Source organism: Leishmania braziliensis, chromosome 36 (assembly GCF_000002845.2).
Source record: "Leishmania braziliensis MHOM/BR/75/M2904 complete genome, chromosome 36".
Classification (NCBI taxonomy): Eukaryota; Euglenozoa; class Kinetoplastea; order Trypanosomatida; family Trypanosomatidae; genus Leishmania; species Leishmania braziliensis.
This window is the reverse complement of record NC_009327.2, coordinates 2,139,239-2,158,199: the sequence shown is the minus strand read 5'-3', so window position 1 is coordinate 2,158,199 and position 18,961 is coordinate 2,139,239. Positions and strand designations below refer to the sequence as shown.

The 18,961-nt window shown below is 56.7% G+C and overlaps 6 protein-coding genes and 1 pseudogene across 7 annotated transcripts; all 7 read left to right on the top strand.

The window, feature by feature from the left end:
- Positions 1-23: 23 nt before the first annotated feature.
- LBRM_35_5880 (conserved hypothetical protein) lies at positions 24-1,700 on the top strand (the record flags this gene model as incomplete). Its single annotated transcript, XM_001569151.2, has 1 exon — positions 24-1,700. The coding sequence occupies one exon, from the start codon at positions 24-26 to the stop codon at positions 1,698-1,700; it is 1,677 nt and encodes a 558-aa protein (XP_001569201.2).
- Positions 1,701-2,396: 696 nt separating this feature from the next.
- On the top strand, positions 2,397-4,268 carry LBRM_35_5870 (annotated as a pseudogene). The gene is given in 3 exon segments: positions 2,397-3,140; positions 3,143-3,334; positions 3,336-4,268. Coding segments are annotated over 3 exon segments (1,869 nt in total).
- Positions 4,269-5,492: 1,224 nt separating this feature from the next.
- LBRM_35_5860 (putative G-actin binding protein) lies at positions 5,493-6,296 on the top strand (the record flags this gene model as incomplete). The annotated part of the gene is made up of 1 exon (XM_001569150.1): positions 5,493-6,296. One exon carries the CDS (start codon positions 5,493-5,495, stop codon positions 6,294-6,296), a length of 804 nt encoding a protein of 267 aa, XP_001569200.1.
- Positions 6,297-7,634: 1,338 nt separating this feature from the next.
- On the top strand, positions 7,635-8,729 carry LBRM_35_5850 (conserved hypothetical protein; the record flags this gene model as incomplete). Its single annotated transcript, XM_001569149.1, has 1 exon — positions 7,635-8,729. The coding sequence occupies one exon, from the start codon at positions 7,635-7,637 to the stop codon at positions 8,727-8,729; it is 1,095 nt and encodes a 364-aa protein (XP_001569199.1).
- Positions 8,730-9,830: 1,101 nt separating this feature from the next.
- LBRM_35_5840 (conserved hypothetical protein) lies at positions 9,831-10,556 on the top strand (the record flags this gene model as incomplete). Its single annotated transcript, XM_001569148.1, has 1 exon — positions 9,831-10,556. One exon carries the CDS (start codon positions 9,831-9,833, stop codon positions 10,554-10,556), a length of 726 nt encoding a protein of 241 aa, XP_001569198.1.
- A 950-nt stretch (positions 10,557-11,506) lies between these two features.
- Positions 11,507-13,984, top strand: LBRM_35_5830 (putative aminopeptidase P1; the record flags this gene model as incomplete). Its single annotated transcript, XM_001569147.2, has 1 exon — positions 11,507-13,984. The coding sequence occupies one exon, from the start codon at positions 11,507-11,509 to the stop codon at positions 13,982-13,984; it is 2,478 nt and encodes an 825-aa protein (XP_001569197.2).
- Positions 13,985-14,818: 834 nt separating this feature from the next.
- On the top strand, positions 14,819-18,727 carry LBRM_35_5820 (conserved hypothetical protein; the record flags this gene model as incomplete). The annotated part of the gene is made up of 1 exon (XM_001569146.1): positions 14,819-18,727. The coding sequence occupies one exon, from the start codon at positions 14,819-14,821 to the stop codon at positions 18,725-18,727; it is 3,909 nt and encodes a 1,302-aa protein (XP_001569196.1).
- Positions 18,728-18,961: the final 234 nt, after the last annotated feature.

The following is an 18,961-nucleotide window of genomic DNA, read 5'->3' as shown; positions in this document are numbered from 1 at the left end:
TTTCCTTTTCACGTGGGTGCGGCATGCATTCTACACATGTACAGATGCTGGCACGCACTGTTTTTCGCCTGTGGACTCCAAAGTACTTCCGTGAGCAAGCAGGTGCTGGGCGCCATCTTGGCAAGCGGCGCGCGAGAGCCCTCAACGCGGCTCCTGCCCTTTGCTCAACTGCGGCGGCGAGGGGTGGAGTGACCGCGACGTCGTGCACCACACCGGCGCGCGCCCCACCACCACGGAAGTCTACGAGGAAGTCGATAGCTGAACACGCACCGTCTACCTCCTCCGTAGGAAGGACGCCAGGTCAACCTCCGATTAGCAGACTGCACTCGCCACCGTCAGATGCGTTTCACACCAGCCACCCGCTGGTGCAACGCACCCAGGAGCTGCTTCATGAGCTCGCCACCGTCGACCACTCGCAGTCCTCCTTGTCCTCTGATGCCGCGAGAGGGTATGCCCAATTCAGCGCCAGGCACGATGTACTCGGTCCTCTCCGTAGTCTTCTTCCTCTTCCCGCGACGTCCAGTGGCGGCAGCTCGGCTAACCCTGCGTCGCGTCAGCGCTTCCATATTGTACCGGTGGTGGGCATGAATCCCCTTATGCCCCCTCCTCCTCGTCTGCAACGAACTGCAACGGCAGACTTTTCTCTTTCTGATTTGGTGCTGTTTCTGCAACTGTACGACAGCGCCAACATGGAGGATGGAAAGTTACTGGTGCAGGTAATGAACGAGGTTCGCCGGCAACTATTCGCCTTAGCAGAGACTGTGGCGAGAACCACCACAGGCGAGGGTGATCTAGAAGCGGAGAGGGGCGGGGTGAAGGGGGTGCTGCAGACCCCAAGCGCCTCACCGCTGCCATTTCCTGCGATGCTCTACACCATGTCATCGCTGGGAATCGTAGAGGAAGCTGTTCTCGATGTGGTGACAAGTTGCGCCCTGCGCGATGACACACACGGCAAGCTTGGCCTCCTCTACTCACAGCTGCACCATTACTCTGTTAAGGAGTTGCTGCAGCTGCTGATCGCGCTTCAACGCTTTGGGCACCAGCAGCAACCCGCAACAAAGGCCCTGACGAAGGCACTGCGGGCTTCCCTGTACGACACCTCCACGACAGCAAGTCGTTTTCACAGGCGCGCGAGAGCGTTCAAGAAGGCGCTTGCTGCGCGGCGTCAGACACCACCACCCGGAGAGGGACGCGTTAACGCAGCAGAGGTTGACGACGACACTGGCGGGGTGATTGCCATGATGGCGGCGGATGAGGAGCTCGGCTCGCTCGCCTTTGGGCTGGAGTGCCCGCTGTTTTTGCTTCTGGAAGCGCTGACCACAACTGCAACCACGGTGCACCGCCGTGTGGACGTCGTGACATTCCTATCAGACCTGATTGCCGTCACAGCAGCGGCGGAACTGACGACTGCCGTGCAGGAGAGCCGCGGCCTCCCAGTGCCTGCCGGCCCCAAGGAGGTCACCAAAGAGGCACAAGAGTTCCTCTTTGCGGTGTCACATCAGCTCTTGCGGGCAGCTAAGCTCACCGAAGCCATGAATCTTCCACAGATCCTTCTCTCTGAGGTGTTTGCGTGGAGCACGACGCTGTCGGGAAGAGGGGTGATTGTGAACGGCGGTGAGGACAGCGCAGTGCCGTCCGATCGTGTCGTCTACTACGATCATGTGACGGCGGACCTGATCAAGGCAAGCAGTGCCGAGTGAGCTGCTTTAGAGGCGCTGCGCTCCGGCTCGGAAAGGCACTCTTCTGCGCCTTTCCGTTTTCCTTTCCAGAAGGTTTTTCGTGTTGTTATCGAACCCCTCGTATAAGATAATGCGCTGCATCACAGAGGTACTTCCAGACGCACACATATACACCGCCGCATGTAAACCTCTTTTACAAGGGCAAACAGTCAAAAAACACCTGAGGAGGGAAAGAGAAAGAGAGGGGGGTGTGGATGTCAAGCAGCTGCTAGCGCCCCTCCGTTTCTCCATCGTTCAAGTTTGGCAGAGAGGAAGCATTTTGCAGCACAGTCCACGTGTGGTGGTGGGTGGGCTACTGCTTCCCCGAAGACGCACTCTCGCGCACGTTGGTGTCAATTCAGCGGCTTTCACCATCCTTATGCACCCATGCACATGTATAAACCCCCTTCCTCGCTGTCCCCTCCACGAAATGGTTTAAGAACTAGCACCCGCTGCGGCGCCGACATCCTCACGCACCCTTGGACGCGTGTGTCTACAGCTGCAACGACGCTGACCGGATGCCTATCTGTGAGGAGGCGTCCACTTTGTTCGGGAAGACAGGCATGCACCATCACCACAAGCAATGAAAACGTTTACCGCTGAATGGTCGACATTCCAAACATTAGGCCGATCCCGTGCCACCAAGAAGGGTTCGGGTGATGTTGAGGAGATGAGGACATGCCTGTTGGGGGGGTGGGGGGGGGGGCGCCGCAGGCTGGTTTTGTCCCCTCGGAAGGGATTGCGCTGCGGAATGCGGTAAAGCTCATGGCGACCGACATAGAGACCGCCGAGCTGTTCCCGGAAGTGACGATGTCCTCCTTCACAAATGATCTCGCGTGCGACAAGAGCAACAACAAAATGATTTACCTCTGCAGAACGACCAAGTCAAGGAAAAAAAAAAGGAAGGCGTGGTGGTGCTTGGCCATCAACACACTCGTTCAGGAGCTCAGTGATCAGAGACCTATGGTGTGTGGTTTGGCACTCCGCGCCTGCTCGGCGTGGCACGTGCGCGACTGACTCGAGTAGCTTACGCCACTTCTCGATAAGACCATGGCGGCCTCCTCAGAAGAAGTGCACAAAGCAACCGTATGATGCCCTCTCTTCACGTTCACTCTCACTTCCAGTGACTTTAGGAGCTCAAGTCGTTGGAGCACGGCCTGCGCCTGCTGTCCGAACTCGACTTGCAAGTGATCTTCAAGACACTAGATGTGGTGCATGAGATATCCTGGAGTGATGCGGCGCAGGAGCCTGACTGCAAAACGGTATCTCCTATTCACGGGGAACCGCACGCTGCTGTACCATCTCCTTAACCTGTGCTACCCCTTGCGGACGAGTAGCAGTCTGATTCAGGTGCTCCACCTGTGTCTTGAGGGCACGCCCACAAGCGAGGGGGATGGGTAAGACGACGAATCAGCTGAACTGTGCGCCTCACGTCCAACAGCTCTGGCGTGGTGATGACGTACAGTCACGTTTTTCTCCGCTTGACGCAGAATCCCTCCACGCTGGAGCGCGAAATGCTCGAACTTCTCCGCGAGGCGCTGCGCGTTGTGCTCCTGAGTGAGGTCAGTGTAGCCGTCTTTGTAGCCCTGTGCCAGAGCAAAGGTGCTCGTAAACACTGACGCGAGGCTTTTTGTCAGGGACTTCTAACCATTCAAGTGTCCCATGAAAGCGTTTTTGTGCAATCAGAGCATCACGATGGACATCCGCGCCTCCGTGGGCTCTGCGTGCTCAGCCCCAGTCCACTCATGAAGGCGCTTCGTCGCCCATTTGGAGGCTCGCAGCACTGCCGTTGCCCGCTCTGCCATCGCTACGCTGGGGCGCATGCCGCTGAGGCTACCAAAGGCACTGAGTGCCACCCTCACTTTCTTCACTAAAATCATCACACTCAGTCTAGAGAAGACGGGCGTGGCGTCACGCTGACGATGCCCGCGGACATGCTACAAGGAGGCACCGTTCGTCGATAGTGAAAGTTGGTGGATACTTCTCGAGCTGGTGGACACGTTCGGCGAATTCATTGACGATGCCCCGTACCTGGTGGCAATCTTCCTCGATATACTACTGAAGAACTCAGCAGCGTTGCGGCTGCGACTGCTGACCTCTGTCGCGACACTCCTTTTCAAAGGTCCACATGAGATACAGCGGCGCCTCAACGGCATCCCCCACATGCCTCCAGCCGACTTTACGAATGCCGACGTGTTACACAGGAGGACGGTCTTGTGTTGCGGTCTCCTCAACACCGAAATGGCCGCCACGACGCGGGTATTTTTCGCCGCGAAGAAAGCGGTGCTCTCCTCCATCGGGGGCGTGGATGCCAGTGTGCTGGACCGATTTATAGCAGAGTTGGACATCTTTCCCATGGTCAACAGGGCGCCGCAAGAGAAACTTCTTCATGCGAAGGGGGAAGCAGCGGCGTTGGGGGACGTGGAGCGCGGAGGCGACGGAAGAAGAAGCTCAGATGGAGGACAACGCCCGAGGCAACGGAGAAAACACGTGGCGACGGCGATGCTGCGCCGCTGGCGGGGTTGTGACTCTCTCACAACGGCAAGCTAGAGCCTCAGGCATTTCAGAGGAAATGGACGACGGCGAGTTACACAACGAGATGCAGAGTGCAGTTTGAAAGCTCTGGTCTTGTGACGGACAGTGACGCCATTGGGGTGGAACTGGAGGCGTGCAGGATCGTCCTTCTCACTTCGGGAAGGCAGGACGGTGCGCAAATGCTGTTTCTTCATGCGGAGGTCACAGCGTCGACACACGGCTAGTCCATGATGAAAGCCCTCGTAGCTTTCACAGGCACATTGGGGGGTGGGGGGCGACTGTCAAGTGCGTCGAGTTCAGCAATATGGAGAGGTTCTAGGGCGTCGTTCAGACAGCACGAAGCGCTGTCCAGCAGTTCTTTCACGCACCAGCATGAGGCTTTGTTCACCTTAAACCCTGCCTCGTCATACTGTCGCATTTGTTCTCATCAGTGCAGCAGGCGACAGAGAGAAAAGCAAAGCTGCTTGCCATCGACGACGGAGCTAGTGAGCCACCTATTGACAGTGGTCTGCACACTCCAGCCATCCACTTTCCCCATGAAACACTGGACTAGTCTGGCGGAGCCGGAGGAGGAGGGGGGGTGATTTTGTGTTTGTTACAGCGCATCGGTGTACCCCACTGCTTGTCAAGTGTCTGTGCTCCCCCAACATGCCCCACCCCCTTTTGTCGTGGGGTTGGGACATGTTGGGCTTTAGGCTGTTATGGACAAGGGAGTGGTGTGTGCCAAGCACACCACGCAGCAGCCGGACAGACCAGACCCACACAGAAAACGCAAAAAGAAAAATGCACCGGCTTGTAGACTTGTGGTGACGGTGTACATGTGATGCACGAATGGAGAAAGTGCTGGTGAGCGCCTGGACAGTAAGGTGAGGGCACCGTCCACTTGTCTTGTGGAAGGAAAAAAAACACGTTGGGTAACCCCTCTGCTCACACGAAGCAGTAATGTGCGAGAGCTCCCCCTAACATCGACATGGCCCTCTGTGATTCACAACCAATTCTCCACACCATTTCTTCTCCAACCCACGACCACTCCCGGCATCGCAACACTCCCGTTGGGCCGAACCCTCTCTGCGCTCCTTTTTGTGTGAGTGCAGTGGTCTTAATCCTTACCCCTCTCTAACCTCTTCGGTGGGTTGCATCGTGTATGAGTAGTGCTCATTTTTTTGGTTCCACCTTTGCTCCTTTTGTTTACCACTCACACCTCTAGCCTACATTCTCTGGTGAAGGCACTCCACAGGAATGCCGCCCCCGCCACCGCCCCCTCCTCCGCCGCCGCCGCCGCCGGCTAACGACGGCGCATCCAGCGCCAGCGTTGGCGGTGCAGCAGCAGCCGTGTTTGCAGAGATCTGCCAAGGCGGCGACAACATCACTGCGCGGCTGCGTCACGTCACGGATGATCAAAAGACATACAAGCAGAACATTCAGCACGGTGAAATCGACATGAGTGAGCTGGAGCGCAAAAAAGCGGCCGCCGAAGAACGACGACTTGCACAGAAGCAAAATGAACGCACCTCCGGAGAGGGGGCCGTGCAGACGCCGGTGTTGGCGTTGGAGGGGGACAAACGGTGGATCGTCAGGTACCAAGCCGGCAGTCCAGCAGAGCAGCTGCCGTTGGTGCTTGACAAGGCAGAGATGCGCCATGCCGTCCGTATCGAGAATTGCCAGCATGCTTACATCACCATCACCAACAAGGTGAATTCCGTGAGCATCGTCAACTGTGCCAAGGTGCAGGTGGCTCTGCAAACGATTGTCTCCTCTCTCGAGGTACTCAGCTGCGCTGACGTTGATGTCCAAGTGACGCAGGCAGCGCCAACTATCGACATCGAGCGTTCTACCAGTGTGAATGTGTACCTACTGGACCACGAGCAGGCTCGCAAGACGGAGATCGTCACGGCGTGCAGCTCCACCGTCAACGTTCTCTTCCCCTCAGAAAAGGATGGCGATATTGTCGAGTGCGCCATTCCGGAGCAGTTCGTCACGCGCCTCGTGTCAGACGGCAAGGGGGGCGACAAGGTCTGCACGAAGCCATGCGACTCTTTCTAAGTAAACACCACCGCTTCCACGCCTCCTCTCCACTATGTCCACTTTTGGAGATTTCCGATGCACCTGGAGTGGACCTCACACAGTGCTTCGGTGGCTTCGTGCGGTGCTTTCATGTTCTTGCTCTCTTCCGCTTCTGTACTCGTGCTCGATGGGGTAGGGGGTGCGGAAGCGACCATGCGCTTTGATGGTTGGCTATCCATTTCTCTCGCGCTCATTGCACCAATATGCTGGCCAACCACACACACAACCACCGACTCACGAAGGCTGAGAAAAGACGCCGAGAAGAAGCAAACTGGTGCGCTGTGCGGACCGCCGTGTCTCTCTTCTTCGCACGGTCTCGACGGGTTTCCCTCCCTGCTGCTCTTGCGCTGCGTTACAGCGACAAGCAATTTCCACCAACGGCGCACAGTAAACACACACACACACACACAAAGCCTCCTGATGGCACCACGTGTGATGCTCACATGCTCCTCCCTCATTCACCGCTCTCCTTCTAGCGTTTCCCCCACACACGCCACTCGCCCCAATGTCTTTTTTCGTTTCTCTGCTCTCGCACTCTCTCTCTCTCTCTGCTCACCCGCCTTCCTCGCACCTCTTGTTGGACGACTACTCAAGTGAGAAACAAAGAGAAGCGGGAGGCGCATTCTGAGTTACGTTGTGGAAGCCGTTTCACCTACCGATTTGCGTCCCCCTTCCTCTGAGTGTGACTCCTTATATTTACCATTTCCTCACCCTCACTCTTTACCTCCCCCCCCCGCGCGTGCAACTACACGCATTTTAGCAAATTCAGCTGGGGACTGCTATACCCCTTCATGTAGTCGGTGTTCCTCGTTTTTGTTTCCACCTCACTTTTCGACACACGCACGAGTAACTCAATCTTAGGTTGGGGCGCTGTTGACATTTGGGGGGAGGGAGGGGGAGCTGCGATACTTCGTTCTCCTCGCTGTGACTGTCCTCTCTCCTTTAGAGACTCAATTTTTTTTTTTCGTATTGAGCTGTTGTTGTTCTTCTTCCTCTGACTTTCTCTTCCCTCTCTCCCACACACACTGTCCCCGCCTTTCGAGATTGCACGTGCGCACGCACACACACACGCACAGTGATATCGCAGAGGGGGTTCACCACGAAAGCGAAACGAGGTGGCGTGTGAGGGGTGGCAGTCACACTAGTTGAAGGGGAGGCACGGCTCGACGGTCTCTCTTTTTCATTCAGTACATCGTCATTACGTCCTCCTCGTCTTTCGTTATTTTGCTCACACAACGGGACTGTAAGACACACTGCCGAGTTCATTTCTGTTCTACTTAGCATTTCACCGGTGCTCCTCTTTGCACGCCTACAGCCATGGCCACGATCAACACCGAGCTCTCGCTGGTGCGGCGCCTTCACGCGTTGTTGCAACGCTATGAGTCGAGGCCCGCCGTTGCTCGCCGTAACACTCTTCCAACTCTCTCTCGTTTCCTCCGTAGCACAGACCGCCAGATCCGCAAACTTTCTCTGGAGGCTGTCTACCTACTGGCTGAGCACCACGAGAACCTCGAGCTGCTCGGCAACGACCAGGACCTCGTGGACGCTGTAGTCGAGATCTACGATGGGGCCCAGTACGATGACCCGGAGCTGTGCGACCTATCCAGCCAAACACTCGATCTCCTCACGCCAACCTTGCCCGACGGTGACCCACGCAGAAAGGTCGCGGCACGCCGGCCAGATCAAGATGCCGGGGCCACATCTATTGGTGCGGTGCCGCTGCTCACCACCCCACCCCGGCACGCTGGCAGCTCCTCAGAGCTGCAGGACTCGTCAAACGCCGTTGGCGAGTACGACATGATCGTCGGCGACGTCGAGCAAGTCTCCGTTATCTCCGGGGGAACCGGCTTCGAGATGGCAAGCTCTAGCTCTCATCTGACGCGGCGGTTGACAGACCCCGCGCCTGGGCCGCCAGAGGTGATCCACGGAGTAGGCAAGGACTGCCCTCTCTCCATTGTGCTGGAGATCCCGGCGCTGGATGCGATGACGGACACCTCGTACATAGAGGAAATTCTGCAGACGGCGCGTGGTGTTATGTCGTACACCATTACGGCGAGTGCCCATCAAATTCGTGTCTTTCTCTCCGCCTTTGCCCAGGCACCGCTGCAGAACATGCTGACCGAGGCTGGCTACGAGAACATACTGATCAGTGCCGAGCAAATGTGCTACCAAGGGAGCGATGCAGGTAATCAGAGCCTCAACGGCAGCTTCTTCTTCGATAAGTACAGCAAGAGGCCGTCCTATGTGCAGAGTGCGAAGAGCTTCGCTTCAAATCTGTTTAATTCTATAATGGTGTACAGCGACCCTAATAACAACTCCCTAGCGGCGCGCGTGAGGCAGCAGCGGGCAGCGCAACAAAGTGGCAGCACCACCACAGACCGGATTGCACAGGCGTTCTCGCGATGGTGGTAGCTGCCCCCGTCCATGGACGGCAGAGAAATGACCACTGGCCTCTGTGCGTGTTGTCCTCTGCGCGCCCAAGGAGAAAATAGGGCAGCAGCAGCAGCAGCAGCTGCTGCTCCGTGTCGAATTACGTATCTGGCAGATCTCCCTCCTCCCCCCCCTCCCCCCTCCTCCTGTTTTTCTCTCCTCTTTGCTCTCTCGTTTTGCTGCTTTTGCTGTGGACGTCTCCGTTGTCGTTGATCGCCAGTCGCCATCTTGTCTTTCCACTAGGGCGGAATACTGTGCTTCTCTGGTCTCTCTCTCTCTTTTTCGTGCTTCTTTTCGGATCTGGGGCGTGCCCTGTTGACACGAGAATTTCCCCTCATTTTCCGTCTTGCGCATGCCCTTCTGGATTGGCGTAATACAGGCTTCCGTTGTCGTTGCTCTTGTCACCTATAGACGTGCTTGTGGTGTGTGTGTGTGTGTGTTAGACGTGAGTACGTTGGGTTGGTGCTCGGGTGTATCCAGGCACAAATGCACACATACCCTCACAGCCAGGTGCACACACAAACACACGCGCGTGACCAAAGAAAATAAAGTGTGTCTGCTGCACACAAGGACCGCAGAGAATTTTGCATGAAGCTGTGACGACCCCCGGATGGTGTTCTCGTTCGGCAACACCATCTCTCTATCTCTCTGTTTCGAGGCACCGCAGTCCTCTCTGTGGGTACGGCGATTGTCGCCCATGCTTATTTTTTGCATTGCCTGTGTTTCTCTGTCCCACCTGGTCAGGATGCTTTGACGCGCACTGCAATGACCTCGAACGGCAACCCTCTCTCTCTCCCCCACCTACTGGAGTCATCCTACGCCCCTTTCTGATGTACACACACACACACATATATATATATTATGTGCGCTACTTCTGAACGCTTCACTGCCCGTCCAATGACAACACACAACCGTCACCGCCATCCCAAGCGACGGTAAAGAGACTCTAAGTACGCCGTGCCCGGCTGCCATCGTTGTGGGGTGCTTGAAGGAGGGTGAAAAAGGGCCTGACACACGCTCACTTTCCAGGAACGCTGACATCAATCAATTGTTCTTTGCCTCCCTCTCTTTTTGAAGGAGGCGATGCTGGCGTCGTCTGCCATGATGGCCGCATTGCGTGTCCTAGCACTGGTGGTTCTGTGCCTGCTTTGCGGGCTGTGCACCCGCGTCGAGGGCTCCAAGTCCCTCCACGCTGGCGTGTACGTGAAGCTGCTGCCGGGGAAGGAGTTCTGCGCTGATTACCATGCCTACCGCGATCCACAGAGCGACCCAGTACTCGTCACATTTCAGCACCGCTGCATCGACCCGCGCCTGGCTGGAATTATTACAAAGCTCTATGCACCCAGCAGGGAGCCGCTCAAGCGCGGTTTGCAGATCCCTTTATCAGAAAATATCGACACCTTTGGCGACATCTCGCAGATCTTCTTCCATGCCGAGCAGACCGGAACCTACAAGATATGTTTTCTGCTCCCCCTCAAGAAGCCTGCCATGCGCTTCGAGATGTCTTTCAGCGCCGTCAACGACATCGTTGAGCCGCCCAAGTTAGAAGACGACGCCTTTGTGGTGGACAAGCCACCAGAGATGGAGGACTACGCTGACCGCCTGCGCATGTTGAATTTGTCTGTGGAGACGACCGTTGACGAGCTCCGCATGTACGAGACGCGGCGGTACTTCTTTGACGAGACGGTCAACTCTGCCTTCTACCTTTGCATCTTTAGTGTGCTGCTGAACATCGTCATCGCTGTGGGACTCACTGTGTGGTCGGAGAGGTACCTGGAGCGGTACTTTGTGAGGCAGAAAATTGCGTAAGCCTCGTATCCCGCCCCTTCTTTCCCTGAATACACAAGAGGAGCAACATTGCCCCCCCCCCCCCCCCCCTCCCCCCGATCGCTGGGTGGAAGGCGCTACCATGATGCGCCGTGCTCTCCCTTATTCTTTTCCTTTCGCAGGACCTGTCGGCGGTATCTCCTCCTGTCCTTTCTGCAGGTCGCTATTTTGTACTCTCTGTTGGCGGGGTGTTGCTGTGCAAGAACACCCCGCAGTGTGGGTGCTGTACGCTGCCCGCCCTCCCTTTTCCCGTCTTCCTCTCGCATTGGAATGTATAAGAGACGAAGAAGCAATAAAAAAAAGACGAAAAGGCGCTAAAACGGCACGATAAAGCCAACGGCTGCTCTCCTCATTCCCACCTCACGCACCGCACGAGATGACGAAGTCGGCGACGCGGCATTCGGGCTCTTTGGCGCTGCTCTACTGCGAAGGACGTGGGGAGGGGGAGGGGGGGTGCACACAGCCACGTGTACATGCAGAACTGCATTTGTCTACATAGGCGTGTAGGTATATACGCACGCCTGTGCGCCGAGGAACTCCTCTGCGTTCGTGATGCGCGTGTATCTGTCCGTTGATACCTTCTGCGACACAAAGGGCGTGCGCACGCGTGATGAAGTACAAACGGCGCATCAATCAATGCTGGTGTCTCTCCCACATGTTCTCTACCTTATTCTCCTGATTTTTTTTTGCGTGTGTGTGTGTGTGTCTGCATCGTTGGCTACCCCAGCCTTCAAGTGTGTGACCTTCCTCCTTCTAGCGCTCCCGCACTGCAGTTGAATAACGAAACACACTTCTGCGCCCACCCACCCTCTCCCTCAGCAACCGTGTGGACGCGTCTGTCTGAAAGCGCAGTATGTTGCGGGAAAAGCTCGCAGCTCCACGCATTTCCTTCCCTCCCCCTCGATCTTCTCGCACGTCCATGAGAAACTCACATGCTCTGTCGAGCATGGCGCACCGCATCAGTGCGCAGGCGTAGTGTGTTGAGCACATGGAACTCGACGCGCTGGATCCAAAGCTTAAACGCAGTACGTGAAGAAGTGAGCGTGCAGGAATACGCGGACCGGCGCAAGCGGTTCCTGGAGTGCCTCCCAGATAATTCCGTTGTTCTTCTTCCCGCTGCCGATGAATCTCTATACAGCCACGATATCCTGTGGCCGCACCGTCAGGACTCCTTGTGGTATCACCTGTTCGGCATGCGCATCTCGATGCGGCGTCAACTCGCCCCGCCTTGTTCGGCGATCACCGAGGATGTGCGGATCACCATGGCAGTCTTTGCCAAGGGCATACAAGGCATCCCCACGCGAACCCTCCTTTGTGTGCCGCCCGTCACCACGGACAGTGCGACGCTGGTGTGGAGATCGGAGGCAGCGCCTCTCAGCGAGTACAAGCGTCTTCTCGGCGCTGATGAGGATGCTGCTCCGTCGCCTCGCACGCATGAAAACGTGGTCACGACGAACGAAGTGGGGACCGTCTGCGAGGAGGTGCGTCGGTTTATCACGGAGATGGCACAGCAGCAGATAATGCAATGGTTAGTGCACAGTGACCACCCGCTCACAACATCGCCAGGGGGAGGAGGAGGAGGTGGTGGTGGTGGGGAACTGGGAGGAAGGCTACTCCCGCTCGGTCTCATACCGAGCGTGTTTGCGGCGTATCCACAACAGCTGCGTTGGGATGGCAGAGGCTACCGCCTTCGCCAGCGGAGCAAGTCGTTGCCCCGCACAAAAACGAGGGGTGTAGCCCGCAGCACCTCGGTCTTTCACCATCCGCTTGAGGCGTTCTTCTTCACGCTTAGCGCGACGCCCTTTGTTCTCCACCTGCCACGACCTCTCCTTTGTGCGGCAGCAGCAGCAGCAGCAGCGCCGGGGCAACAACCGGTCTGCAGCGTAGTCAAATTCAGCTACTCGGCAGTCGACGGGTACACTCCTGGGCTCGCACCCAGCACCGCCAGCGTGCTACCTACACAAGGATGCGTGTCCTCTACCCCACGAGGACGTGATCCCCCGGCTTCCCTCGTCACCTCATCCGTAAGCGCGGACAGCGAGTCAGATAACACGATGCAAATACATCTGCCTGTCCTCCGCAGTGATGCGTACGCATGGCTGTACCGGCAGACCAAACCCCCTTCACAACTACGACAACACCTTCGAAGTGCCCGCGCGACCGAGGATGCTTTTCTGCAGCTCATGCGGCGCGCCACCACAACGCTCTCCGAGCACGTGCTGCACTGCGCATTTCAGCGTGCTGTGTGCGACATCAGCGAGCGCGCCGGTGCAGCTGTCCAGGTGCGATCCGCGTACATTCCCGTTGTGGCAAGCGGAGTGCGCGGCACCGAAATCCACTTCACAGACAACGATGGTGTGGCCGCGTTGGGTGACGTCGTGCGCGTGGACGCCGGGGTGGAGGTGGACGGCGTCCCCACGGACTGCACGCGAACACTTCCAATAGGTTGCTCGCACTTTTCTCCCTCATATGTGCCCCTGTATGAAGGATTGCTTCAGATTCAGCGCAAGCTACTCCGGTGCATGGGGCCGGGGGTTTCTATCAGTGAGATAACTCGAATGCACATCGCCGAAACACAGGCGCTATTGTGCTCGCTTGGGATCGATGTGCGTCGTACAGCGACCTCATCGCAGGAGCAGCAAGTACCGCTTAACCTGGTTCGCTCCTGCTTCTGCGCTCACTTGTTTGGCCATTTCTTCGGCCTCGACATCCACGAGGAGCTAAGCAGCGCCTCGCAACCGCACGCAAGAGTGGCGGAAAAGGAAGGGTCCGCACGGCAGCAGCGACCGACTTCGCGCACCCTCCGAGGCGGGATGATGCACACTGTTGAGCCTGGCGTCTACATACCGAGCGTACAACGTGCGACCCTCTTCGGCTTGGAGGGGACGCACTTTCCCATAGCGTTTCACGGTGGCGTTGGTATGCAAATCGAAGATGACGTTCTTGTCTTGCCTTCCCCGGGAGACGAGGACGTCGACGTTTGCAGCGATGAAGAGTCTCGGGTCTACTTACCTTGGAGCCGCGGAGAGTACCTCCAGCACGCCCTCGCTGCTTTTCATCGCTACTACGACGGTGGAGACGCAGGGACGACACCCTCCCTGCTGGTATCGGTATGTGACGCGCATGTCTCCACAGTAGGGGCGGGAGGTATGACTGCAGCTGCGCGAAACGTGTTGCGCTTTTTGTTTGCCCAACGCGTGTCTATGGACGGGTTGCCAAAGGCGATGGCGTCCCTGGCGGCGGACGTGTGCACCATACAACAGCAGACGTTTGTTCCAAATCCAGCGTACCTGGACGGACCACCAGTGCCCCACGCGGCAGTCTCTGACTGGTACCCGTACTCGAGCATTGTCTTGACAGCCACGATTCCAAAGGACATTGAGCTCATAGAAGTTGTCATGCAGCAGTGAAGGCATGCTGCTGACGTGGAGAATGCACATGACGTTACGACCCACCCACCCATAGACACACACACACACACACACACGAAGCATGAAACAAATAACATACATTACGGGAGACAGCAGGCCTTTTGACGCACTTATCCCTCAAGAAACGCCTCTGCAACATGGTGAATGAGAGAGCGTGTGTTGGGGTGTGTGTGGTCTTGCTGCTCAGCTAGCGAAACAAATCGACCGCAGTGCGCTTGCTCAGTGTTTCCTTACCCACCCCAAGCCCTTCTTCCGCTCTAATCACACGAGCGGGTGGGGAGGGAAAGGCGGTCAATGGACACCCGCATATGAGTTGCTGCGCTTCTCCTTTTCTTGTCCCTACCCACCCCCCGCTCACTCTTCCATTTGTGCTCGCCATCTTTTTCTCTGTGTGCCTTTCATACTCATTGCCGCGCATAGGGCGGGTTCTTTGGCTTTTCTGCTGTGTTTCTCGCCATCCGAAGCGGGGTGAACAGTGTGGCGGGTTGCTGCAGCCCTTCCACCAAACTTCACTACAACAAAGACGAGCACCGCTGCTCTGTTTTGGCTCTTCAGGGCAACACTACCTCTTGCGTTGTTGTTGCTGTTTCTTTGACTGTGCATCTCCTGCGCGTTGTTCACCCCCTTCCTGTCGTCATCACACAGGGAGGCGCCATCACGTTTACTTGTGCGCGGCACTCGTGTTGGCAGCTGCGCCACACATGCGTGTGCTGTTTGGTATCTCTGTTGTATTCGGTCTCCGGTTGGTTGTAAGGGAGGCGCCGTACACATTGCGACCGCGTAAGCTACACGTATGCGGGTGAAAAGGGAAGGATGGTACGCTATAACACGGCTGTAATGACTCTCCTGAAGCGGATGGGCCCTCGCAAAGAACGTGGCCTCAGCCAACTCCCCAATACGCTTCTTGGAGATCTATCCCGCACGACACACAACATGGTGGCGCGGCTTTCTTTTCACTGGGAAAGCGAAAGAACAAACAGGACACACAACAGGTCTTCCGAAGAAATGGTGCAGGGCAAATCTGTGCCGAGTTTGGACCAAATCTCCGATGCGAATCGGGTACCTCTTGCCGAACAGATTCCATGCCTACTTCTCTGCCTGCAGCTCTCGCCACCGGCCCTGCACACCAGCTCTGTCTCCATCCTGAACCGCTTTGTTCTGTTCAACGTTCCAGTGCGCGGTAGCGCCCCCCAAGTAAATGCGATCTTTGCCGCCATCATGCTGCACCTGCTTCCGCGTCCGTACGCAACGGTGCCGACGATAAACCTGATCTTTGCTGTCATCACGATTGGGACCATTCGAATTTCTAACAGCGAGGCCGAAAAGTGGGCGGGGCGAAAGGAGTCCGGCAGAGGGGTGCCGCAGTGGGTTCAGAGACAAAACGAAGAGGTGAGGGCGTTCTTAGCAGGGCTGCCGCGGTGGCTCCAGGCACTCGTCCCCACAACCGACAATTTAGATTTGGCGGAAATCATCGATGAAATTGCTCGGCGACTTCCACCAGCGGACGAAGGATTGCCCGGTGACTACGTCGACGTCCTCGCTGCCCGCACCGACGAGGAATGCGCAAAGTATGACTATGGTTTTACGGTGAGGAACATGTACCACCAGTCCACAACGCACACGGTGTCCCCGGCAGAGTTCTTGATGCTAGTTCCAAAGCTGATTACGTTCTCGGCGAAATTCAGCAGAATGCGAGTTGCTGCTCAGATGGCTCAGAATGAGCGACTGCTCGACTTCTCACCACCGGTGAATCGAGAGGCACTGTACTCCGCGTTCGCTTGCACGGCGCTGCGCGGCGCTCTGTTGAATCTGAGCCTGTTACGGCACACAGAGAAGATCCTGGCTGTGCGGGCACTCTCCTCATACGAGTGGTTCTTCATCACATCAATCGTGACCGGCCGCGAAAAGGCGTGGGCGCCAACCGCCTACACGGCAATGCGTATTGCAGGGCGCGTGGCCGAGGAGCGGCGCAGAGACGAGATTAAAAGAAGCGGCAAAGCTGAGCGAGATGTGTCGCTTTTGGGGTCCATGGACGCAAAAGGGCGCTTTCTGGTGCTCGCACATTATTCCAGCGGCATGAATGACCTACGCTTCGATCACGACCTTTTTAGCGCCGCGCTGGAGTGCACAGAGCCCCTGATGCGGGAGTACTTCAGGGCACTTGAGGTTGACACCAATTCTTCGCTGAAGGCCCTTGATATGAAGTATCATGTCCGACAATTTCTTTCGGTTGTGACCCGTGCCGACAACATCAACGAAGAACACCTTGGTGAGGGGTCTGAAGACGTGGCGGACGAGGAGGAGGCCAAAGCCGAGTCGTCACGGCTGGATGGTGTGAGGACCACCACAGGCAAGGCCACGCTTTCCCTACTGCAAGCCCTGGAGAAGTTCTTTACTGAGCCAATGCCCGCCGGTTCCGCTGCAGCTGTTGCACCGGCACCGTCGGATGCCCCGAAGCGCGGCAGCGGTTTTGCCAGGACAAATTTACCAGACAAAGGATGCGGCGCCGCAACCCTGTTGGAGGACCCTCCCGATGAGGAGCTGACCTTGCGTATGCACATTGTGGAATGCGCTATGGTGTACTGCCTATGCCGGCACGAGCAAACAACGAAGTGTGACGACACAGCGAGTGAACTGATTGACCTTTCTTTGCGCTCTGCTCGGCGTATGCAGCGCATTATTGGTGTGCAGCTGCGGTATATTTCGTCAGTCATCCGAGGCACCGATTGGGACTCGCAGGAAACAAGCCTAGATGCTGGAATGTCCTGTGGCACATCAGCTGAAACAGTGGTTGTAGATGGTGTGAAGGGAGAAAAGAAGACCCTTCAGCTCGCTTGGAGTACCATGAAGTTGCTATCGGCACTTACCGCACGAAAAGACCTCAACTTGGCGGCGCGCGGTGATCTCGCCGAGATCGCTTCAGCTATCATGAAGGACATCGCCATTTTCATAGACTCGATACATGACCACCGTGTGTTGCCGAATTCTTTAAACCGCAATCTCGCCATGCTTCAACGGTGGTACACAGCTCACAAGCGCATGTTGAAATCCAGCGCCGTAGCGGCAGACGCGCCGCCGTTTCGTAAGGTTGACGAAAGTGTGCGAATGGTAGTCGCCTCCTGCTTTGGAGTTGTGCAGCGGGTATTTCCACCTCGTCACCATCAGCGGCTGCTCACCGGCGCTGCGTCCACACTTTCTTTCGGGTTTCACAAGAAGTTGGTTATGGTACGAACGTTGGACTCTGCTGTGTCTCTCGCCCTCACAGCCAACATGACACTGGATGAACTGCCGCACATTGCTGACATAATGGCAAAGACGGTAGATGCGATTCGTGAAGCTGCCCAAATGAGGTTCCAGGTGCCGCCCTCCGATACGCAGCGCTACGAAGCTGAACGAAAACTGCGCAGCTCGTTGCTTCCAAAGACGATTCATCTGCTGCACCACATGTGCACACTAGCAGTCAATGACGAAGCGTGTCTTACTGCGACAGCAGCTGCGGTGGCGGCGTGCTCTAGCGAGGAACATATCGCCTTCTTATCGTGGAAGAAACGTGAGTCGGTCTTGAGTATGACGTCGTATGTCTATCGTGTCCTCGCGGATCGCTTTGCGCAATCACGCGCAAGCCGTGACCTCGCACACCAGCTTTTGATCATGGTGAGTCGCTTAGCTCTGGACCGTTTGGCATACAAAGACTCTCTTGTCTCGGTGCACGAACCGAAGGAGTGCGTGTCGGACCGCGAAGTGGAGCTACGGCACCTGGTGTGTGCCTCACTCATGTGGCAGGTGTCGTGCGTCGTCGCCTCAACTCTATTACAGAGTGTACCCCTCGACAAGTACCTCGGGATCATGCACACGTACATCAAGCGACACTTCGTGATATCCATGGGCACGCAAGAAGTGGGCGAGTCGAGCACGCTTGGGATGGAAGCGGAGCTGGAGTACTGCGAGCGAGTGCTCGCGGAAGTAGGGTTGTCTTCGCGCTCGGCGACGATGTGGGTGCCGACAACCACAAAGGAGGAGGTGATTCTGCAGTGCAACTTTGCCATCGCTGATGTCTTCTATGCGCTGAAGTTCCTGGCAAGCCTACTCTACACGGACTCGTGTACTTCCAATAGCCCAGTCTTTCGTACGCGATGGATAAGTCATGCGGAGCTTGCGTGTGGGCTTCTGAGGCGGTATCAGCGGTGGATCGCGCCGTCCGTTTGGCGCAACGTCTGGCGAGAGCTGGTTGCCGTGAATATTATGGTGCGAATAGGCCGTTTCACCTCTCTCCAACTGCAAGAGGCAGCTGAGACGGCTGCGCAGCGTCTGTTAGTCTTCTCCAAGATCCGTGACAACAAGGGAGTGTGGATTGATACTCGAGTACCGCACCCCGCTGCCTCAGTGGGAGACGCCCGCGCCCACGAGGAGGCCTCCGCGGCAACAGGGAACACAACAGCAACACCGGAGCTTCTTTGCTTTTTAGATCTCTCGCGAATGTTCGAGCTGCAGGAGCAATTGACAGACATAAACGTGCGGATCTATCTTGCACAGCTGACAGATCGACTGAGCCGGGAGTGCGAGGAACATGTGCTCAGCCTGGCAGACAGTGGCACTAACCTCGAAGGAGAACGGCGTTTCAGCTCTAACGGCGTTAGTGAAACACAGGCGGAGAGAGAACAGCGTCAGCTGCGCGCCGCCCGCATGAACATCCTCTTTACCTGCCGGCGCATGCGATCGTAGCACGTCAGTATTTCGCACGCGCTGTTGGCGGCATTCGATTCAAAGAAATGAAGCACTTTGTATGTGTGGGTGTGTGGGGGGGGGGGGGGGCATTTCTGCGCGCCACTGTATGAGGATGCGTACTTGTGTGTCATCCGACGCATTGGTGGAAGCCTAACACGGCAGGAATGCAAGAGAAGGAGCTTCGCCTCTTGAGGTATGGGGCTGCTACGGTGCTCACGTATGTGGCTTTTT